General features: G+C 35.3%; 2 protein-coding genes across 12 annotated transcripts in view; one reads left to right on the forward strand and one right to left on the reverse strand.

Moving 5' to 3' along the window:
• LOC309795869 (disintegrin and metalloproteinase domain-containing protein 2-like) overlaps positions 1-10,651 on the forward strand; it is a gene marked incomplete at both ends in the record, with an annotated part of 71,830 nt that extends 61,179 nt beyond the window's left edge. The window contains 4 exons of the mRNA XM_082608682.1: positions 1,157-1,340; positions 5,844-5,921; positions 6,137-6,269; positions 10,449-10,651. Of these exons, the coding sequence (XP_082464808.1) occupies positions 1,157-1,340; positions 5,844-5,921; positions 6,137-6,269; positions 10,449-10,651 (598 nt within the window). The remainder of the gene's footprint in view (positions 1-1,156; positions 1,341-5,843; positions 5,922-6,136; positions 6,270-10,448) is intronic.
• A 9,216-nt stretch (positions 10,652-19,867) lies between these two features.
• The window catches only part of LOC309795809 (disintegrin and metalloproteinase domain-containing protein 5-like), a 136,767-nt gene continuing 131,276 nt past the window's right edge, over positions 19,868-25,358 (reverse strand). For 9 of the 11 annotated variants that reach the window (XM_082608573.1, XM_082608581.1, XM_082608575.1 and 6 more), the window contains 2 exons: positions 25,278-25,328; positions 19,868-20,034 (listed from right to left, as the gene is read on the reverse strand). In XM_082608573.1, coding sequence (XP_082464699.1) covers positions 20,022-20,034; positions 25,278-25,328 — 64 coding nt within the window. In that variant the 3' untranslated portion in view covers positions 19,868-20,021. The remainder of the gene's footprint in view (positions 20,035-25,277; positions 25,329-25,358) is intronic. The other 2 variants (XM_082608579.1, XM_082608574.1) reach the window with 2 other exon arrangements.

Consider the following 25,358-nt stretch of genomic DNA (forward strand, 5'->3'; position numbering starts at 1 on the left):
GGTCCTACTGTGTAGCACAGAGAACTATATTCAGTCTCCTATGATAAACCATAATAGAAAAGAATATTGAATATATATATGTATAACTGAACCACTTTGCTGTACAGCAGTAATTAACACAATATTGTAAATCAACTATACTTCAATAAAAAAATCAAGAACAATGCTGCTGTGAACATTCTTGTGGAGTATTTTGTTTGTTTGCTTTGTAAAGCCATATATTTGTTTCTCTTGGGATATAACAAGTGTGAAGGTGCAAGTCTTTATGTAGACACATATTTTAAAATTTCACTTGGATGCACACTTAGAAGTAGAATTGCTGGGTCACATGGCAGGTATATGTTCAACATTTTAAGAATCTTCCCAAATATTTTCCAGAGTTACTGTACCATTTTACATTTCCAGCAAATATGTATCAGAGTTCTAGCTTCTCTACATCCTTCTCTACATCACCAACATTTGATACTGTCACGACTTTTTGTTTCCTTGTTTATTTGTGTGTCATTCTAAAAAGGTATCTTACTCTGGCTCTAATTTGCATTTACCTACTGATTTATGAAATTACCACCCTTTCTTGTGATTATAAGGCATTTGTATATCTTCTTTGGTAAAATGTCTTGGTAGATCTGTAGCCCATGTTTAAATTTTAAAGCCCATGGTTACTTTCATGATTTTGTCTGTGATTTATGCACTATCATTGTGATGAATCTTAGTGGTTCAGCGTTAATATTTATTGCATGTACTGCTTCTTGAGTGTATGCCTCAGTGTCTTGTCAGTTTGGGACCCATGATGTGGAGAGTACATATTATGTTTGAAAAACGGAAAAGGAAATCCAATCATACCAGTAGTTTTTTAAATTTTACTAATTTTTTAGAATAGAATAAGCTTGGAATTATGTTTAAGAATCAAAAAAGGAATAAAGAATTGTTACCAAAAAAGTGATAAGGCTAAATAGAAAGTAGTTCATAATTACTAAGATGTTGTTACTACTAACAATGCAGGAAAGGCCCTCATATTTTTTGGTGTTGCACAATTAATTGCATACATCTTTTAGCAGCCCTTAATGCTTTATTTAAATCTGTTTGCTTTAGAAATGATATTCTAATATTTCTCTGTATTGAAAACTAATGATTTTTATTTGTTTGTAAATTATAGGGATGTGCGATGTGGAAAATTACTGTGTACATATGATAAAGGAATTATAATTAATATTCCAAATGCCACTGTTTTGTATAGCAACATAGATGGACACATCTGTGTTGGACTGGAATATGCATATGATGATAAAGACAGTGGAAACATGTGGGTAAAAGATGGAACTGTTTGTGGTCTAAATAAGGTATGTAGTCTTTTATTACCAACTAATTTCCTAATTTCAAATTTTAAATGCATATTTGGTATTTTTCTCATAATTTAAGTGCACATTTAATTTCAAAAAATAAGAAAGTAGAAAGTTTTGAAAATGAGAAAATTTTTAAAAGAAAAAATATAACCTGCATTCATGCATAGATATTATCACTGTGAATATTTCATTGGCTATTTAGTACTTTTTTCATGGAAGTCATATGTATTAACTGAACTGAGAATCATACAGTTCATTAACTATTTTATTAATTATCTCATGTTACACAGGGAGTATTTTTAATGTCATGAATTATATTTTGATATAATTACTTAAAATAGCAGTTAAAATAACATATGCCCATTTTAGTGATGAAAATAATAAAGGATTCACAGAGTAAAAGAAAAATCAATCAAAGGCACATAAATCTGAGATATAACTACTCTCCATTTTCATGAACCTTCCATCAACTCTTTTTACTAATTGAAGTATAATTGATTTACAATATTGTGTTAGTTTCAGGTGTACAGCATAGGATTCAGTATTTTTGCAGACTATATTCCATTATAGGTTATTACAAGATAATGGGTATAATTCCCTGTGCTATACAGTATATCTTTATTGCCTATCTTTTTTTTTTTTTTTTTTTTTTGCGGTACGCGGGCCTCTCACTGTTGTGGCCTCTCCCGTTGCGGAGTGCAGGCTCCGGAGGCGCAGGCCCAGCGGCCATGGCTCACAGGCCCAGCTGCTCCACGGCATGTGGGATCTTCCCGGACCGGGGCACGAACCCGTGTCCCCTGCATCGGCAGGCGGACTCTCAACCACTGCGCCACCAGGGAAGCCCTGCCTATCTATTTTATATATACCACTTTGCATCTGTTAATCCCATACCCCTAATTTGTCCCTCCCCACTTTGATCTCCCCTTTGGCAACCATAGGTTTGTTTTCTATATCTGTTTCAGTTTTGCATATATATATATATTCCTTTGCATTCTTTGTAAGTTTCCACATATAAGTGATATCATATAGTATTTGACTTTCTCTTTGACTTATTTCACTAAGCATAGTTTTCTTTAAGCCCACCCACATTACTGCAAATAACAGTATTTCATTCTTTTTTATGGCTGAGTAATATTCTGTTATATAAATAAATTTATAAATATATATATACTATATATATTTAAAAATCACATTTTTAAATGCAATAGTCTGTTGATGGGCACTTGAGTTGCTTCTGAGTCTTGGCTATTGTAAATAGTGCTGCTGTGAACATTGGGGAACATGTATCTTTTTGAATTAGTGTCTTTCTTTTTTCCAGATGTATACCCAGGAGTGGGATTGCTGGGTTGTATGGTAATTCTATTTTTACTTTTTTAAGGAACATCCATAGTGGTTGTACCAATTTGCATCGCTAGCAAAAGTGTACAAGGGCTCCCTTTTCTCCACATTCTCCCCAATATTTGTTATTTGTAGACTTTTTGATGAGAGCCATTCAAACAGGTGTGAGGTGATACCTCATTGTGTTTTTGATTTGCATCTCTCTAATAATTAGCGATGTTGAACATCTTTTCATGAGCCCGTGGGCCATCTTTATATCTTCTATGGAAATATGTCTATTCAGTCTTCTGCCCATTGTTTAACTGTTTTGTTTTTGTTTTGATATTGTGTTGAATGAGCTGTCTATATATTTTGGATATCAACATCTTGTTAGTTGCATAATTAGCAAATATTTTCTCCGATTCCATAGGTTTCTTTTTGTTTTGTTGATAGTTTCCTTTGCTGTGCAAAAGCTTTTAAGTTTAATTAGATCCCATTTGTTTAGTTTTGATTTTACTTCTTTTGTCTTAGGAGACTGATCCAAGAAAATATTGCTACAATTTATGTCAAAATGTATCCCATCTATGTTCTCTTCTAAGAGTCTTATGGTTACAGGCCTTACAGTTAGGTCTTTAAACCGTTTTGAGTTTATTTTTGTAAATGTTGTGAGGGATTGTTCTAATCTTATTGTTTTACATGTGGTTGTCCAGTTTTCCCAGCACCACTTGTTGGTGATACTGTCTTATATCCATTGCATATTCTTTCCTCCTTTTTCTCCTGTTTCTTTTTATAGCATGTGATTTTTTTGTTAAAAATTGGACTTTTGAAAAACAGCCATTTCTCCCACTGTTTGCAGTCTGGCTCTGTGCTAGCGTAGTCCTTTTCTAATTTCTTGGGTGTGCTCTGAGCCTTGGGAGTAGCCTGAGGAGAAAGCTTGTGGTCTCTGAGATCTTTGTGAATATGCATCTTTCCTGGGTCTTTTTGTGGCTCTTCTTATTCCCCACATACATGTGTTTTTTAATGTCTTGTTTTTCCAAATAGTCTCATGCCAGGGTTGCCTTGGAGTCTCAGATGGTCTATTGTATGTTTCCACCCATTCTCTCTGCTCCAAATGTCTACAAGTCTTAGTTTCCCTGCAGTTTTCCGGAGCAGTGTCCATCTGAGATCTGAATTAGGTGGAACAGAGACCAGTCTTCAGGCAGTTCCCAGACAGGTTAGAATATTGAAAATAAGGCGTCCTCTACTCCATTCAGTTCAAGGGAGGGAACTGGAAACTCAGCTGCTGTCTCCTCCAGACCAAGACTATGGCAAGCCCAAGAAGTAGTGGGACAAGGTTTGAGCAAAATACTACAAAACTTTCTAACATTTTGATTGTGGCTTTTTGTTTGTTTGTTTGGGCATTTGCTTAGCTGCAGTAGATCTTTGACTGCTTCCAGAACTCCTATGGGTTGCTTTAGCCAGTTCTTCTCCCTCTCCCCCACCTGCCTCCTCCTCCCCCACCTCCTTCCCCTCCTCCTCTTTCTTCATCTTCTTCTTCTAGGATCTCTAAAGGAGAACAAGACTTGGGGCTTCCTAGTGCACCATTTTGCTGATGTCACCCTCCAGATTATTTTTTCAGGATTTGGTAAAACCTGCTTTTAATTCTGTCACTGGTGTACGGTGCATATAATCACTTAAATACTACATCCTTAACCATTGATGACCATGGGAGGAATGCTGGCTTCAGGTTTTGGTTACTTTTGTGGAATCACATTGTCTCACAATTTCTGTGCCTAAAAATAATTTTTATTTTATCTCATTGTGTAGTATTATTTGATATTACAAGTAAAAAGAAGTCTCAAAAAATAATATTTCTAAACTTTTGAGCTTTATGCTTAGCTTTCTCATTCCATTACTTGTACCACAACCAAGAAAGTTAGACATACCAGAGACCTTGGTGTCATTGCCCCATCTCTCTTTTCATCCTTTATATACAATCTGTCGCTAAACTTAGGTGGATCAAACTATTTAACTCTGTCTCAGACACAACAACTGTTTCATCAACACCACTACCACTCAATTTCACTCTATGGTTGTCATTTTTCTGGACTACTGTAATGTTATTCTAGTTTGTCTTTCTATATTTTCTCTTGCCTTTTACATTCTCTTTTTCAAAACCTCCTGTTATCAGCTTTCCATCTTCCAATTAAATCTCTAAACACCATCAATTGCTTATAGGTTATAGACCAATTTTCTGATTAAGACTATAGGACACAGGGCCTCCCTGGTGGCGCAGTGGTTGAGAGTCCGCCTGCCGATGCAGGGGATACGGGTTCGTGCCCCGGTCTGGGAGGATCCCATATGCCGCGGAGCGGCTGGGCCCGTGAGCCATGGCCGCTGAGCCTGTGCGTCCGGAGCCTGTGCTCCGCGGCGGGGGAGGCCACAGCAGTGAGAGGCCCGCGTACAGCAAAAAAAAAAAAAAAAAAAAAAAAAAAAAGACTATAGGACACAGACAAACCCTCCATAATAACCTCTGTCACATCACGTATAGATTTCTTGTTGTGTGTGTGTTTCTATATCTTTTACTGCAGTATGAGCAACATGAGTTTTGTTGTTGTTGTTCACTGCTGTGTTCTCAGGGGCAGGCGCATCGTAAGACTCAAATATTTAGTTAATTAATGTTTGAATAATGGCTATTCTTTGTGTAACAACTGCAGTGCCCTAAATATTTCTTAACAGTTTCATAATAGATATGATGTAGGGTCATTTTGAATATTTACTCTTTTTCTATAAGTACTTTGTCTTTCATGTCTATGCTTGATTAAGTCATGTTCAACATCAGAGCTCAATAAAGAAGTTTCACTGTCCTCATATATTAGATAAATTCTGTGTTTTTATTATTTCATAAAACTATTTTTAGTATTTATTACACATTTACCTTTACTGTTATTTATTTCGTGTCTGTACTTCCTATCCCAGTATAAGCAGGGAAGATGCTTTTATTGTTTTATTTACTTTCAGATAATCAGTCTCATCTAGTGCTGAAAACATAGTAGCACTATGAATTAATCACTTATTGTTAGTATATTAATATTTATTATTAAATAAATACCTCTTATGTCAGTATAATGAGGAATCCTTTTAATTAGATGCCAAATATAGATGGTGGTACAGTTAACTTACTTTGGGATATCTCCTTTTTAGGTCTGCAAGAATAAGAAATGTGTAGATTCTTCATTCTTGAATTATGACTGTACTCCAGAAAAATGCCACAGTCAAGGTGTAAGTATCAGCACTATGAGACAAGAATAGAAATCACTGAGACTGATATTTGGAAAGCAAACGCACAGCTAAACACACACACACACACACACACACAGTCATATTCATAAACCACGTAAGAAAATCAGCCTTATCTGACCTAGATATTATTTCAAAATTTTAAGTGAACACAAATAATTTTAGCTATTTATTTTATGATATTTCTCCTGTTTCAGGTATGTAATAATAAAAGGCACTGTCACTGTAACCCTACATATTTACCTCCAAATTGCCAAGTTTCACTAGAGTCATGGGAAGGTGGGAGTATTGACAGTGGCAACTTTCCACCCTCAGTACCAGGCCTACATGGTAAGTATTGATTGATACTTGATTGATATTGATTTCAATAGAAATTCTAATTAAAATAACATTTTCATGTATTAAATTTACTAAAATAAGTATTTTGTCTACCAATTTATATTTAGATTATGTTTGAACATAAAACAATACACCATATATGGCTATTTAATTTACGTTTTCCTTCCAGAGACTAATGTGTTATAACATATTAAATATATGTTATAAATAAGGTATGTCAGTAAAGGCCCAGGCATGAAAATAGAAATCACTTTAGCCTTTCATACAGAAGGAATTCAATACAAGGCATGGGGTAACACAAAACGGCAGAGATAAAAGCCAATCAGAGAACAGTGAGGCAACCAGAGATTAGCAACACAGGAATCCACTACCACTTCTTAGGGCTAAAGGCACAATAAATGGAGATGTTATTACTAGAACCAGAATCTAAGCCATCTCGCATGACATGTAACTGTGGTCAGGGCTATATACTAGGGTCTAAAACACAGGTAGAGGTACTCTCCAGCATGAGGTGAAAGTGTAGAGGATACAGGGACACAACTGCAGATGCTGGAGACAGAGAGGGTTAAACACCATGGCGATTTCTGTCTTCTTACCCTCCAAATTTTATCCAGTGAATCCCATTAGCCAAACCTAACTAGAAGACCAAAGGTTAAGGAGCTTAGGAAATATAATTTTCTACATTTTTTGGTTCAAAGTAGAGATGGATTTTAGAGCAAGCTGGCAGATCCAGTGTTGCTTAGGACTAGATTTCTTTTATATAAAAACCTATATTTACAGAAAATCAAAGCAAGCAGATTTTGAGCCAGACTTAGTTCGTAACATTTCCACATTCATTCCAGCATTTCAAATATAGTATTTAAGACCATACAGTAATAGATTAAGTAAAAAACATTATAACATACTTATGTATCACCAAACTATTTCTATGTTAGTGGGAACGGTCAGCTTATCTTCAAATTAACAGCAATTAACTGCTTCTATCCATGCACATCCATGCTGCTTCCCCAGTGAGGACTGTTTCCTAGAATCCAGGTTGGTTTTAATGATGTGATTGAGCACTAAAATATACAGAAGTGAGATTCTGAGACTTCCATGGTCTTCCTGCAGATTGATTGGGTTTTTTAGAATATGAATGCTTCAAACTCTCATTATTGGAACACTCATTCTGTTGAAAATTATCTGCTGTACATGGAATTTGACTACATTGAGACATAAAAATACAACCATGCAACTAAGCCCTCCCCAAATTGATGACACACAAAATTAAAAGATTAAAAGTTAAAAAAATTAAAAGTTACTAAATTTAGGGATACTTTCTTGCACAATCTCTCTCTCTCTCTACACACACACACACACACACACACACACACACGCACGCACACAAGTTGGTACCAGATGGTGTATTTATATTTATATAACAAGAATCTAAAACATGTGCCATTAGCTTTGGAATTGGATGGTGCATGGAAGGTAGAACAGGAAACTGTTGAAGGCTATTGATATATGTTGACATTGTCTCGAGAAGACTGTTGGTGAGCAATTCAAAGACAGCTTAAAAACATGTTATTAGAAGTTGGAAAAATGAGGACATTTATTATGAAGTAGTGAATTGTGTGGCATCCTTGCTGCCTGTGGTAATGTGGAAAGTAGAATTCATGGTTCTGGTCAGCAAGATTTCTAAGTTGGGTGACTTAAGTTACCTATGATAAAATACAAGATGATAGTAATTATTAATGAAGGAAGAGTTCAGTTTTCAAGTAAAATGTCTATTTTACTTGAAAATAGCTATAATTTATTTGGTTTGAAAGTAAAATTAATTTTTATTCCTGAATTCTTCCAGAAAAACATTCTTAAAGTAAGAAATGGCTAACAGCTAAATTTGAGATACTGAGCAATAAAATTTGACCTCAGATAAAAATTGTCAAGCGTATGTAAACCCCTCTGTTAAGACCTCAGAAAAACTTAAAGTGATGCCTCTTAGACACCTTCATCTATCAATATACAAAAAGCCTTCTAAGTATTGTACTGGACTGCCTCTTAAAAACTCTCAAACAATAAGGCTACTATGAGTCTTAAATAGGTTATTTTATAGCAGCCTCACCAGAGTCCAATATAGACAGATTTATGTAAAAAAGATTTGTGGGTGTGGTTTCATTTAATGGGGTGTATTTTTTATTTAATACACAAGAGATCCATACATTTTTAAGGAATTACATCAGTCAGACTGAAAACGGTCAAGATAATACATATGTTCTTCAAGTCCTAATCAATTATGGGTAAAAGTAGACTGATAAAGCTACTCCAATGTAAAAAGGGTTATAAGGGCTACTCCTTATGGAAAAGGAATTATAAATCATAGGGTATAACCAAGAAATCAGAAGCCCAAGCTTCATGATTTGTGCATTTGTGATTTTTGAAAATCACCACCAACAAAAATAACAGCAACAAGAAACACAGATGTATATGGTTTCACAGGTTAATTCTGGCAAGTTTTTGCAAGGCAGAAATACCATTTTAAAAAGTAGCAGTGGAAGTGACTCCTGTCACCTCGCTGTATGAGGAAAACATATCCCTGATGACAAATCCAGAAAGAAAGTTAACAAAGAAAAAATTACAGAACAATATACTTCATAAACATAAATGTAAGCATTCATTTGAAAGTCAATCAGTGCAATTCACCAAATTAAGAATTTTTAAAATGTGTATCATTTTCCCTTTTGATGAATAAAAGTCATTTGACAAAATTCAACACCTATTTATGAATTTTTTAAAGGCAACAAACTACCAACAGAAGCAAACTTCATTAATATGATAAAAAGCATCAACAAAAAAATTTTAGCCAATATATCTTATGATAAAATACATTGTTTTTTCCAAAATTTGAGAGCAAGGCAATGAAGTCTGCTCTCACCATGTCAATATTTTACCCTAAGCCCTAGCCAGTGCAATAAGTAAAGAACAAAAAATCAGGAGCATGAAGATTAGAAAGGATGAAATTAGACTGCAGACGATATGATTAATTACATCAAAAATCCTAAGGACTCTACAAAAATACTTCTAGAAGTAATAAAAACCTTTCAAAAGGTCAAAGAAAATGTTTAAAAGTGGATAGTATTGCTATATACTAGCAGCAGTAAATGAAAACCAACTTAAAATCAGTACCATCTACAATACTATCAAAATATAAAATATTAGGAATAAGTTTAACAAAAGATGTGCAAGACTGAAACTAAAACAAAAATGCAGATAGATGCTAAACATACAAGTAAATGGAGAAATATGCCATGCTCACCTATTGGAAAGTTTATTATTGCCAAGGTGTCAATTCTCACCAAATTAAATCTATAGATAAAAATAATCATAAAAGCATGAAACATTTTAGATATCAACAATTTGATTCTAAAATACACACAAAAGTGCTTAGAATAGCGAAAGAGCTCTGAAAAAGTACAACAAAGTAGGACAACTTAGTCTATTTGCCTTATATTAACTTTAGAATAATATAGATTTAGTATATAGTTACAGTAATCAAGAAAAGTACAAAGATAGTTCAACGGGAAAGGAAAGTCAGTTCAAAACATTGTATTCTAACAACTGGATATCCACATAGGGCCAAGTGAATCTCAAAATTACAACTTACTTCACAATTCATGTGGGATAGATGATAAATCTAAATGTAGAAGCTAAAACTATTCTTGAAAGAAACACGGGAAATGTCTACATGACCTTGAGATAAGCAATTAATTTCTTAGATGAAACATGAAAATAAATACCAATGCAATAAAAGAAAAGAATTTGGACTTCATTGAAATGCTATTACATATGCAATATTTCTTACAAAAAAAAATTGAGTATTGAAGGAAAATTCAGTTCTTCCTGGGATCACACTATAATTCTTTTCGTCTGTATTATGAGATAGATCTGAAAAGAGATTACATGGAATAGAAGGTTCTTAATAAACAAGCAAGGAATATAGGACTATTATGTAAGAGAAGAGTCTAACTTTGAGCATTTAGGATGTCAACTTATCCACTTCATATAAAATATGTTAATTATAAAATTATTAAATGTTTAAACATTTTATTCTAATAGTCATATTAAAATGCAGAAATGGTTTTGCTATATTCCTGGTAGTTGCTTTCAAATCACTGGTGTTTTCTCTCCTAGACAGGCGCTATATTGAGAATGTTTACTATTCCAAACCTACGAGATGGCCATTTTTCTTACTCATTCCTTTTTTCATTATTCTCTGTGTACTGATTGTTACACTGGTAAAAGTTTATTTGCAAAGAAAAAAATGGAGAACTGAGGACTATACAAGCGATGAGTATATTAATTTTATATTTAAGATTCATTACTTTTGTAATTAGTTGGCCTACATAGTAACTTATCAATAAATAACATTGTGGTGATATAACTAGTAATAATTCCGATTTTATATTTGTCTTTATATGGAAATTTAATATGTAATATATTAATGATCAATATAATGAATAATAAATTTCTTTAATCTTAAAACAACTTGGAGTGTGTTAAGGGTAAATTTAAGTAGAAATAATTTCTAATTAGTGTTTATCTACCTCCTTTTACTATTTGATCTTAATTATTAAATATGTATTAAATATTATTACTTTACTTTTTAATATTTATATATTTCAAAGAATTTTGCATACACTATTTTATTAAAACATAGCATGGAAATTTAGGAGAGTAGTTAAGCTTTAAGGCACTTAAATAAATTGAGAGGCAGCCAGAGTTGGAAAAGATTAGAAATTAATATATAATAGTAAAACTGAAAAATCTAGATATAGCCATGGCTAATCTACAGAAAAAAATTTTTAATTAAATAACCTTATAAATATCTGAAAATATGCTTCAAGAATAAAACAAATATTAAAATTGGTTTATTTCCTTTCATGGAAATTGCTATAAAATAATTTCTGCCTTTGAGTTTTACATCTATGCCCTTCATCTTAATTAAAATGAAATGAATTTTATTCAAATATTTAAAGAATTTTATTGAAGTATTTAAAGTTGATAAGATAATACTAATTAAAAGAGAATACATTTCATAGAAATATTTTGAAAAGTTTATGTAAAATTGCTGAAGTAATATGTAACACATAAAATTTTCACATAATTCAGATAATATTTAAACATATTAAAGGAATTTTCTTATATTAGATGACTTTATTGTGGAAAAACTGGGCAGAATATGAATGGTAAAAAAAAGTGTAAAACTATTTAGCTAATAATGTTATGAATATAAATATGATCTGAGTTCATTTCCAGGTAAACTTATATTACTTTGCTTTTTTCTCATATTAGTCTTTCTTACCAGTTAAGAGGTGCTCTTGGTGGTAAGATATTCTTAAGTAGTGACTGCTCCCAGATCTCAGATAGGGATTCAAAACTATTTCAATACTGATAAATGGTACAGAGGTTTGTAGAACCATCTTTGAGGAAAATACAATTTTAAATGATTATTTTTATTTTTAAATATATAGGCAACAGGAAGGTGACAGTGAGACCAAAGACTAGCCTGGAAAACAAAGAATTCATGGTATCACAGTAAGTATCAACTATTTTAGGATGAGAGGAAGAAACAAACAGAAAATTCAACGTATTAGATAGAAATAATATAAATGTATATTAAATGAAGATAGTAATATAGCTGCATATAATAAAAATCAAATTGAGGCATATTTTTCAATATTGTAAGCTATATCATAGACATGATAAATCTGTCACCTAAAATATGTCTTGGAGTGCTATCTTTTCTCTTTTTTTCTAACAATGCTTAGTTCTTTAGCATTTGTGTATTCAAAATGTTGGTTACAAATAAATTATTGATACATGATAGAACTCTACTTCAAAATAAGTGTACCCTCATGCCATTTGTTGAATTAATCATCATTTTTAACTTAATTGATCATACAGGTGACTCTCCCTCCTTTATTTATTCTACCAGAGTAATTATCTTTGATGGACAGGAAAAATGGAAAAGAAAACGTACATGCCTTGCCTGATTACCTGGGATTCAAAACCTGTGCATTTTGTCTTTCATCTGTCAAGAAAAGATAGAAGTTTTCATATATAACATAATACCACAAATAACTTATTTGCAAGGAATGCATGTTTATGAGTTTTTATATTACATATTTCTTATTTTTAAAGTTACCTCATATTAATTCTGTTAGTCAGTAGGCATTAACTCTGTTAATGAGTAGGCATGAGGTAAGGAAAGTTTATAATATAATACATGCAATACCATGATTAAAGGCCACTGTTATTTAAGTTGCAATGGTGTGTGGTTGTGTTATACTCTCATGGTCCATAACCAATCAAAAGACAACAATAAAAATTTTTTAAAATTTGGAAAAAATGTCAATTATACACTGCTTATAAAAGACAATTTCAGTTATATAAAGGTTCAAAGTAAAAGACAGATATATATACCATGGAACTTTAAACAAAAGAAAGCTTGGTAGACTTTAACACAAAAAGCATTAGTAGATATAAAGAAGAACATATCATAGTGCAAAAGGTAAATCTAAGAAGAAGCTACAATAATATAAATGTGTGAGGGTTCTCCAGAGAAACAGAAGCAATAGGAGTTATATAGATAGATGGGGGGGTGGGAGGGATGAGGAAATTTATTATAGGAATTGGCTCACATGGTTCTGGAGGCAAAGAAGTCCCAAGATCTGCCATCTGCAAGCTGGAGAGCCGGGAAAGGACTGGTAGCGTAATTCAGTGTGTCTGAAGGCCTGAGAAATGGGGGGCCAATGATGTAAGTCCCAATCTGAGTCCAAAACCCTGAGGACCAGGAGTGCCCGTGGGTGTCCCAGGATAGAAGGTGGATGTCTCAGCTCAAGCAGAAAGCAAATTGACCTTCCTCTACATTTTTGTTCTGCTCAAGCCCTCAAAAGATTGAATGATGCCCACTCGAATTGGTAAGGGTAGTCTCTCCTTCACTCAGTCTAATGATTCAAATACGAATCTCTTCCCAAGTCACACAGACACACCCAGAAATAATGTTTCATCAGACATTTGAACATCCCTAAGTTGACACATGAAATTAACCATGATAAGTCTCCCCCATGTCAACTTGGCACCCATATGCATCTCCTTAAGCCATACTTAATCTCCAAATAAAGGTCATAACTCTGCCTAAAGTGATATAACTATCCTGCATACAACCAAAAATGCCCTAATTTCTTTCCAGAAGAGGAGATAAAACCCCTGAGTGATGTTTACTCTCCTCCTGATATTTTATAACTTAAATACTATGATGTAAAATTTAAAATATTTAAATACTTATATAAAGTCGATACATGATAAAGGAATAAGAGAGGAAAGAAAGCAAAGATATTTGCTTAATATATGTTTATATACAGACAAATGTATTCATAACAAAATGAGGAGAATATACTTGCGAAAATACAGTCTGCATTTCTGTAACTAGTCACATGGTTGTAGCTGGTATTTATAACTACCTTCTTCTACTCTCCACTCTGCATTCCCTTTGACTTCATCAAGCACCTGAGCTGCTTTGCTGACCCAACCTTCATTTCTGAAAGGTCTGCACCATTAGGAATCCTTTCTGGATGGAGTTGTAGTTCTTCATTGACCTTAATTACAGAGCATGGTAATACTAGGAGACATTCCATGGGATTTCCTGTATTTCATACATACTCTTCCTTACCTCCATTGTTGAGTCGTAGTCCAGTTCCCTTTGGTAGTCAAGATCATTAACCACAGCCAATACCTTACCTCGTTTTCCTATTGATCATGAGGTATGAGGAACCGAAGTAGCCATGTAGCAATCTTAATTCCAATTAAAGATATCACTGTTGTGTTTCCTAGCAAAAGCATTCTTCCCTCTGGGACTAAGACCTCTAGGCCGACAGAACTTAAAGTCGGGAAACAGGAAGCAAACGTTTTGCTAAGTGGATCACTTGGGGTAATAGTGAGCGGTGCCACTCCTCTTTCCACCCTCCAATTCCTGGACCCATGAATCCTGGTTATTGGAGAAACAGCATCATATATCGGACAGTCTTCTGGAGAACCTTGCCCCGGCCCTGAAAAACACCGCCACCTAGCCAGCACTGTAATAGAGTGTTCAAAAGGCCATTCCACCATTCTATCAAGCCAGCAGCTTCAAGATGGTGGGGAAAGAGTGAATTCCATGAGCCCAGGGCCACTGCTGCAATTCTTTTGCTGTGAAGTTAGTTCCTTGATCAGAAGCAACGCTGCATAGAATACTGTGACGGTGGGTACGTCATTCTGTCGATCAATGGATGGCAGTTTTGGCAGAAGCATTACATACAAGGAAGGTAAATCTGAACCCAGAGTGTCTATTCCAATAAGGAAAAAACACTGCCCCTTCCTTGATGGAAGTGGTCCAATGTAATCAACCCACCACCAGGTAGGTGGCTGATCATCCTGAGAATGGTGCTGTATCCTGAGCTCGGTGTTGGCCTCTGCTGCTGGAAGATTGGGCACTCAGCAGTGGTGCTGCCAGGTTGCTAAGCCCATCCTCTGCCACCATGATCACTTTATTCATTAGCCCATTTGGTGATAACAGGCATGGCTAGGAAATAGGCTGACTAGTATCCACAAAATGGGTCATCGTTTCCACCTGATTATTAAAATTGTCCTCTGTTGAGATCACCCTTAGTGAACATTCACATGGGACACAATCATCTTCTTGTTTCTTGCCCATTCAGAGAGGTCTAGCCACATACTTCTTCCCCAAATAATTTTGTCAGCAGTTTTCCATTTATGTTCCTTCCAAGTCCCTGATCATCCAGCCAAACCACTGGCTACAGCCCAGAACTCGTATATAATCATATGTCTGGCTATTTCTCCTTCCAAGCAAACTGCACAACCAGGTATACACTGCCTGAAGTTCTGCCCTTTTAATAGGATTTCCTTTCACCACTATCCTTCACGGATGTCCGAGAGAGGGGCTGTAGGGCTACTGCTCTCCACTTTCAAGTGGTGCCTGCACACCAGGCAGAATCATCTGTAAACTAGGCCCAAGTCTTGTCTTCCTCTGTCAGCTGATTATAGGGAACTCCTTATGAGTCCATAAATGCAAGCTGAGAGAAGGCACTGCAGTGGTAGTTGGGACTACAGGCATTTATTTATTCCACTTCTTCTTGTAACTTACCTGTGCCTTCAGGGCCTGCTTGGGCCTGATCACAGTTACCATTTCCATTTGATGATGGAATGTTCCTGTGCAGCCCGATTTTATGACTTGGTGGTCAGAAAACAGTTTATGATCAACAGCTGAGGTTGCGGTAAAATTTGGTGGCCTATGGTCAAGTGTTCAGTCTCTACTAAGGCTCTACCAGTAGCTGACCAAAAGTTGTTTTTGAAAAGGAAAATAGTTCTCTTTAGATTATGTCAGGGCCTTTCTCTATAATCCTAATGGCCTTCACCGTGATACACATATGGGGCCTGCCAAAGGCTCCAAACAGCACCCCTGTCTGCCACTTCCCACTTCAAGTACCATTGGATCTGCTGGCTTATGTGGCCCAAGTGGAAGAGCAGCTTGCATTGCAGCCTGGACCTGTTGCAGAGCCTTCTCCTGCTCTGGGCCCCATACAAAACTAGCAGCTTTATGGGTCACTTGGCAAATGGGTTGGAGAAACACACTCAAATGCGGAATATGCTGTCTCCAAAATTCAAAGAAGCCCACTAGGCACTGTACCTCTTTCTTGGCTATAGGACTGTCCGGAATCAAAAATTTATCTTTCACCTTAGAACGAGTATCTCAACAAGCCCCACACCACTGATCTCCTAGAAATTTCACTAGAAATCGAGATAGATGGCCCCAAAATTTTAGTCGGATTTATTTCCCACCTTCTGACAGCAAATGTCTTAATGATAGGTCTAGAGTAGCTGCTACTTCTCACTCACTAGGTCCAATCAACATCATGTTATCAACGTAATGGACCAGTATGATATCTTGTGAAAGGGAAAGACGATCAAGATCTATATTATGACATAGGGCTAGAGAGTTGATAGACCCCGGGTACGTAGGACAGTGAAGGTGTATTGCTGACTTTGCCTGCTGACAAAGATTGCTGCATACCAGGGACCAGAGGATGTGTTAAATTGCTCAAGCAATGAAACCACAACTGGTATGGCAGATGCAGTTGGAGTCAGCTCCTAGTTAAGCTTAATGTAATCCATGCTTATTCTCCAAAATCCATCTGTCTTCTCTGCAGGCTAAATAGGAGAGTTAAATGAGTATGTGGTGGGAACCACCACCTGTACATCTTTCAAGTCCTTGATGGTGACACTAACCTCTGAATCTCTTTCTCTAAATTAAATCAGAGGAGGTTGGACATTTACAATTTGCTCATCATGGCTATTTTTGGTCTGTTTTGGCCAACCAACCGAACTGTTAGAGCACTTTTAACCCCTAAGCTGCAGCATTAAGTGCAAAATCTCTTCTTAGTGAGCCCATGTCAATACATTTGGCTTGATGCAAGTTTATGTTCCTTCCACTGTTATCCCACACCCTTAATATCCCTTCCCACAGAGCTTCTCTCGATGTCTGCTTATATAAATCAGAGAACTCAATTAGTTCTTTTGGAGTGTAGTTCACCTCACCTTCAGGAATCTGCTTAGACTGAGTCTAGTTATAGGTCTAGAAGCAAAGATGGATGGTGGGGGTCAGTCCTGAGGAGAATCAACAGTGTCTTGCGTCCAAGACCATTTCCTCAGGGTTAATTCCCTCAAATTGAGGTGGAAAGGCTGAAACCACCATGGGTGGAGACAGCACTGTGGGTGAGGTCAATTCCACTGGGATTGGGGAGAATACTTTTGCTGAGGATGGGGAGGCCAATATCAATGAGGCTGGGAGGCCTCTTCCACAGTGAGGACTCATCAGGATTTAGGGGCTCAACGTCCTTAGCTTCAACAGCATATTCAACATCCCCATCCCACCTTATAGGGTCTCATTCTTTCCCAATGAATGCCCCCTCACTTTGACAACAGACACCCTGTGAGGCTAGGAGGTCAACTTGCATTATAAATCGGCCAGGATGAGGTTCTCCATTTAATTTTCAGCAATTTCAGCCCTGGGGCTATAGGAGATAAGTCCTTTCTTCAGGGCACACCTGGAAGCCTTTATGTCATTTACACAACAACCTGGGAACTCAGGTCTCTGAACTTATCTTTTTCTTTCCCTATGTTGTCCAGCAACATTAGGAGAAATCAACCAGTTATTATATTCCTTAGTTTTCCAAAAATGTTCAAAAATATAGTCACGTGGCTCCTTTCTTCCTATAAGTGGTTGATTAGAAGTATCCAAAGCAGATATTTTGCATATCTCTGTAAACAGCATCTTTTTTTTTTCAGTCTTCATTGAATTTCTTACAATATTGCTTCTGTTTTATGTTTTGGTTTTTTGGCCACGAGGCATGTGGGATCTTAGCTCCCTGACCAGGGATCGAATGCACACCCCTTCATTGGAAGGCAAAGTCTTAACCACTGGACCACCAGGGAAGTTCCTGAGTCAATAGCATCTTTAAACTGAATCAGATTACAAAGCCAGTTCCAGGAATCCCAAAACCAATTCAGAAAACTCATCCTTTAAGTCCCCACATCTGTATAGTCAGTTAGTCAGGGTTCTCCAGAGAAACAGAACAAACAGGAGATTATTATATATATATATATATATATATATATATATATATATAGAGAGAGAGAGAGAGAGAGAGAGAGAGAGATGAGATTTATTATAGGAATTGGCTCATGTGGTTATGGAGGCCAAGAAATCCCATGATCTGCCATCTACAAACTGGAGAACCAGGAAAGCTGATGATGAATTCCACCCAAGTCTGAAAGTCTAGAATGGGAATGGGGCTGGTGACAGTATAAGTCCCAGTCTGAAAAGCACGAGTGCCAATGTCTGAAAGCAGGAGAAAATAGAAGTCTCAAATCAAGCACAGAGCAAATTCACTCTTCCTCTGTCCTTTTATTCTATTCAGGAGCTCAGTGGATTAGATGCTGCCCACCAGCATCCTTGAGAATGGTCTTTACTCAGTCTTCTGACTCAGATGCTAATCTCTTCCAGAGACTCCCTCACAGAAACGTTCAGAAATAATGTTTTAATCAGCTATCTGGGCATCCCTTAGCCCAGTTAAGGTGACACATAAAATTAAAAGTCACAAAAATTATAATATTTTATAAATCTTAGTATAACTTTAATACACATAAAGCAAATTATTGTCAGAAAAAAATTAGAAAAATCAACAAATAAAGCGAGGGATTTGAAAAATATGATGAAAATACATGACCTACCTCGGGCTTCTCCGGTGGCGCAGTGGTTGAGAGTCTGCCTGCCGATGCAGGGGATACGGGTTCATGCCCCGGTCCGGGGGGATCCCACATGCCGCGGAGCAGCTGGGTCCGTGAGCCATGGCCACTGAGCCTGCGCGTCCGGAGCCTGTGCTCCGCAACAGGAGAGGCCACAACAGTGGGAGGCCCGCGTACCGCAAAACAAACAAACAAACAAAAAACACATGACCTACCTCATATAGAGAACAGTATACCCAACCTCTGCAAAATACACATTTTAAATATGTATAAAAGATTTAATGATATATACCACATGCTTAGGTATAAAATAACTCTTAACCAATTTCTCATGACTGAAATATTTCAAATTATGTTCTCTAACAAAAGTTAATTTAAGACAAATATATTATAAAAATATAAAAATCCCCAAATATTTGATATAATACTTTTCTAATTAATCCATGGATCAAAGAGGAAAATTCAATGAAAATTAAAATATTCTTTGGTACATACTATAAAAATACTAAAGAAAAATCCATGACATAGGTAGGTCTTGCTTAGCGGGAATCTAAGCCATCTGAAAACTATTGACACAAATAATCAATAATGAATCTATAATAAGGAATAGAGGGGGAAAGGGGTGGGGTGGGAGGGACTGGGACTGACACACCTACATTGATACTACGTATAAAATAGAAAACTGATGGGATCATACTGTATAGCACAGGGAATTCTACCTAATGCACTGTGGTAATCTAAATGGGAGGGAAGTCCAAAAGGGAGGGGATATCTCTATGTGTATGGCTGATTCATTTCGTTGTGCGGTGGAGGCTAACACAACATTGTAAAGCAACCATACTCCACTAAAAATTAATAAATAAAAAAAAGCAATCTGAATACACTAAATCGGGTATACAGCTTTCAAAGAGGAGAAGCAGTAACAAGAGAAACACTGGATTCAACTCCTAGCTGAGTAAATGCCACCGGGACAAGTCACAGGCTAGCTGAAGTTTAGAAGCTCTTCAAGGAAGGAGGAAGGTAAGACTTCTGGGGGTGGGGAGGAGATTCAGGTCAACCTAAAGAGCAGAAAGGAAAAGCGTTGCTCTCTATCCTGGGGTCATGAGGCACAACTGGCAGGCCCTCAGGGCTTTATGGGGTGAGGGTCTTTGGCTGCTTTTAACTGATTCAGAGTCTTTTCTGGATTCAAGTTAGAGTAGATAGGTTGGAAGTTGGAACTGAAAATACAGAGAAAACACCAGACATAATTCAGGTGATTCAGGTGCAGATGATTTATTATTTCATAATTTAAACCCTCAGCAGTGACAACAGAGGCAAGGGAGAAATATGTTTTTTTCCTTCTTGGTTTAGGCCAGTTTCTGGTGATTTATTTGGTACCATCCTCTCTTCAGGCCAAGATTGTTAGAGACTGTTACTGTGAGGGAAAACAAGACAAAGCACAACACAAAATACCAGTGTTATTTATTTATTTTTTGGAGCCCACATATTTCTAACACAAGAATTTATTTAAAAGGCATGGAAAACTGAAGAGAAAGGATAAAGAAAATAAAAATTGATTCCAGAAAAAAACAATCATCTGTTACCTTCAACTGCAAATATTCTTAGTCTTCTACTAGAGTGGCTTCCTAAAATATCCTAAGTGTTTATCTATTTTTGGTAACTATTTAGGTCAATAAAGCAAAGTGCCTTTAAATTTCCATTCTAAGTATATAAACTGACTTTAGAATAAAAAAGAAAAATTGTGATGTTTCTAAGTACAATCACAGTTTATGAAAGATAAAACACCAACATATACGCACACACGCATCTGTACATCTATATATATTGAAATATTTTAAAATGATCATCCTAGGTGCTAAGATTAATGATGATTTTTTTTATTCTTTTGAATATTTTTAAATGAATGTTTATTACTTGTACTGCTATAATAAGAGACAGAATGATTCACCCACTCACAAGCACGTGCAATTTACTGAATAAATCAAGAGAAGAGAGTCAAGGTAAGATTTGGGTATCCCAAGCTCTCCGGACTAAAAAGAATCTTATTGTCATTAAAATCTAAAATAATCTGTCAGAATTATGAATAATGAAAACAGTTAAGCATAAAATAGAGTCAAAATGTTTGTTGTAAACCTCAGCACAAAACTGAAAACGATAAAATGTTTTTGGAACCAAGAAAATAATGTTTAAAAAACAGGAATTTATTAACATTAGGCTAGGTCTAAACTCCCAACTTATGTAACAAAAAAATCAGTGGAGAGAGAGAGATGGGAGAAGGTAAACGTATACTAAGCATCCCTCATACTAAAGGAAGTCTCAAAAATGCCTCTTAGCCCTTACTTTTATATTATATATTTTTCTTTCTATGCCATACTCATTTAAGAAACAGCTCATTACTAAGTGACACAGTGGAAAATACAGAAAATTCAATACGATAGTGAAAGAAAGTAAAATTTAAGATATGTTATAACTAGAAAGCACATCACTCAAATGTACAAATGACTAAAAATAACTAACTTATGAAGGTTACAACTTGATACAAATGGATTGGTGGTGATCATTACAATCAGGTAATTTGGCAGTAGATATCAAAAAGCAAGAGTGTAAATATTATATTTATGCATTGATCAATCTCTCTTCTAGGGATTTATCCTGAGGCTATAAGTTATACAGCCTTTATAATTTATTAATTATTTAGACAATTATAATTTATATAATAATATAAGGATGTTTATTACAGGGTGTTCATAATACAGAAAAACTGGAAGTAGTTTACATATTCATAATAATGGATTTTTTAAATGTTATTTTTCTTTTCTTTTCTTTTCTTTTTTTTTTTTTGTGGTACACGGGCCTCTCACTGTTGTGGCCTCTCCTGTTGCGGAGCAAAGGCTCTGGACGCGCAGGCTCCGGATGCACAGGCTCAGCAGCCATGGCTCACGGGCCTAGCTGCTCCGCAGCATGTGGGGTCTTCCTGGACCGGGGCACGAACCCGTGTCCCCTGCATTGGCAGGCAGACTCTCAACCACTGTGCCACCAGGGAAGCCCTATTTTTCATTTTTAAGTTGAATACTATTTGTCACAAAATGATGATGTAGGCTTAGATTTTAGGATATAAAAGTTTCTCATAACAGTCTCTAAGTAAAAAAAAAAAAAGTACAAATAAGTAATTTTATGTTTATTCTTTAGAAAAAAATTTTAAGAATATATACATCTATATTGTTAATGGAACTTTTCTTTGGGTATTGTGATTATGAGAAATTTATCTTTAATTCATATACCTACCAAGGTATTTTAGATATGTTAATAAATACTTGATAATCATTAAAAATCAGAGAGATGCGTTTTGAAAATAAAAAGATCTATATTTTAACTAATTGTTAGTTCTAAAGTTTACTTGGTTATCCCTACTTTCCTTTCATATGAATTTCAGAATCTTTTTCTCAATTTTTCCTACCCTTTTATATAAAAAATATTTAGTTAATCTATGTTAAATATACAGAAGCTTACCTATATAGAGATTATTGATATTTGAAAAGAAAAGAATAAGATTTAAAGTTAAAAGTATAAAAAAAGAAGTAAAGACAAGCAGATTCAAATTAAATGGAAAAGGAAAAAAATATTTTAGGTAATTAGACTCAAAATTTATGGAAAATCTCCTTTGCAAAATTCTAGGAAGTAAAAGTTTAGCTATAATATAAAGTAAATATAAAATGTAAGCATGATAGTTCTAAAAATGAAAATTATAGTTATAAACAATTGAAACCTGATAGCTTTAGAAGATGCTAAACTGCTGAACTGTAATAAGTATTAAAGTAATAAAATATATGCTCCTGCCTGCAGTGTGTGAGAGTCCTTGTTTGATATTCTAACCAGCACTTGAGGTTGCCTGTTCTTTTAATTTTAGCCACTCTTATAGGTGTGTAGGGGACACTCGTTTTTATTTTGTCTATTTCTGATGATTAATGATGTTGAGCAATTTTTCATGTTTTGAGATCCTTTGAGATCATCTTTTGTGAAGCGTCTTTTCAAATATTTTGCCTATTAGGCTTTCCCGCATTTTGTTACTGGTTTACAGGGATTCTGTATATATTCTGAGTATGAGTCCTTTATTGGAAATATGTATTACAAACATCTTCTCCCACATTGTGGCTTCCCTTTTCCCTTTCATAAGGGTGTCTTTTGTGAAGCAAAACTTCCTCAAGGTTTAAAAATTTTATTCTACTGTGCTTAAGAACACTTAAATGAGATCTACTCTCTTAACAAAAATTTAACATTTTTAACAATAGGGATAACGTTGTACAGCAGATCTCTAGATTTTGCACAATTGAGACTTCATTCTCATTGATTAGCAACATCCCACTTTCCTGTCATCCCAGCCTGAGGCAACAACCATCCTCCTCTCAGTTCTACGAGCTTCACTATTTGAGATATCTTAAGTGGAATCATGCAGTTATTTGTCCTTCTGTGACTGGCTTATTTCACTCAGCATAATGTCCTCAAGGTTCATCTGTGTTGTCATAGATGCAGGATTTCCTTCTTTTTAATGGCTGAACAACATTCCATTATACGTATGTACCGCGTTTTCTTTATCCATTCATCCAATGATGGACATTTAGCTTGTATTCACATCTTGACTATTGTAAGTGGTGCTGCAGTGAACACGAAAATGCTAATACTGCTTTGAGATCCTGATTTCAATTCTTCCGGAAAAATATCCAGAAGTAGGATCGCTGGGTCATACAGTAGTTCTATTTTTAATTTTTTGAGGAATATCCAACAGTTTTGCACAGTGGCCACAATATCTTGCATTCCCATCAACATTGTACAATGATTCCAATTTCTCCACATCCTTGCCAACCCTTGTTGACTTTTGTGGGTTTTCTAAAATAATAGCCATTCTAACAGGTGATACCTCATATGGTTTTGATTTGAATTTCCCTGATGATTAGTGACCTGAGCTATCTTTTCCTATATCTGTTGGCCCTAAGTATGGTATTTTGAGAGAAGCATCTATCCAAGTCTTTAGCCCATTTTAAAATCAGGTTTTATTATTTTTTTTGTATCGATGGTAGGAGTACCTTATGTGTTTTGGTTATTAACCCTTTTTCTGATACATGGTTTACAATATTTTCTCCCATTCCATAGGGTGCCTTTCACTCTATTAAATGTTTCCCTTGCTGTGTGGAAGGCTTTTTAGTTTGATGGAGCCCCACTTGTCTATTTTTTGCTTTTGTTGCCTATACTTTTGGTATCAACCCAAAAATTCATTGCGAAGACCAATGATATGAAGTTTTCCCCCTATGTTTTCTTCTAGGAGCTTTACACTTTGGGGTCACTTTTAATCCACTTTGAGTTGATTCTTGTGTATGATGTAAGGGTTCAATTTCATTCTTTTGCATGTGGCTATCCAGTTTTCCCACCGCCATGTCCCGCTGCATATTCTTGGTACCCTTTCAAAGGTCATTTGACCATCTATGTGGGGACTGAATCCTGGGCTCTCTATTCTGTTCCATTGGTCTTTATCTATCTTTATAACAGTACCATACTGTTTTAATTACAGTAGATTTGCAATATATTTTAAAATCAAGACGTATGATGCGTCCAGCTTTGTTCTTTCTCATAATGTTTTGGCTATTGAGGGTCCTTTGTGGTTCCACATAAATTTTAGAATTTTTTTTATATCTCTGTGAAAAATGCCATTGGAATTTTGACATGGGTTTCATTGAATTTGTAGATACCTTTGAGTGGTATGGATATTTTAACAATATTAATTGTTTCAGCCCATGAACACAGGATGTCTTTCCATTTCTTTCACTGCTTTCTTGGCAGGTTGTATGTTTTCATGAATGTATTCATTTCTTTTTGGTTCTTCAGTTTCTTAGCATACAAATATTCACAGTAATCTTTCATGAACTATAAACTATAAAAAGATTTATTTGTATAGTATCATTTGTAATGTCTCCCCTCTTATTTCTGTTTTTATTTATATTAGTCTTCTCTCTTTTTGTGTTACATGGTCTAGCTAAAGGTTTCTTTCTTTCTTTATTTTTTCAAAAAACATGCTTACTTTTGTTGATGCTTAAAATTGCTTTTTTCTTCTTCATTTTGTTCATATCTCCTCTGACCTTTACTATTTCCTTCCTTTCACTTACTTTGGGCTTAGTTTGTTCTTTTCTTCATTCCTTGATGTGTAAAGTTCGGTTGTTATTTGGGATCTTAAGACAGTAAAATGAATGAAAACTCCAAGGCTCTATCTTATTAGCAATAATTTTTTTCTGAGATAATATTATAACTATAAGCACATCTGACATTTTTATAATATCAGTCCTCTTTTTATTGCCAGTAAAATGTCATCAACATATAAGTCCTGCTTACCAAACCTCAAAAAAAAAATAATCCTAAAATTTATGTGGTCATAAATGCTAGTGTGGGTGCACAAAAATCACTCCTTTTGTGTAGGTCAGGGAGGAGAGGTTGAGACATAATGAAATCAAGTTTTATTGTTTAGCATTATAAAATCACCTACAGTGGGAACCACAAAGAATATTATTAACAAATGTTTTGGTTTCAAGCTAACAATTTTTAAGTTCTCCTTCAATAATGATCAAAAGGTATGATGCCGAATGGTTAATCAACCACTCGTTCTACACTCACCTTGCACTGAGTGACAACTTGCTGTTACTGCTGCTTTCTTCTGACACAGATCTATAACATCAATAAAGTTTATTTTAAATA

This window comes from Mesoplodon mirus, assembly GCF_964341445.2.
Source record: "Mesoplodon mirus genome assembly, chromosome: 20".
NCBI lineage: Eukaryota > Metazoa > Chordata > Mammalia > Artiodactyla > Ziphiidae > Mesoplodon > Mesoplodon mirus.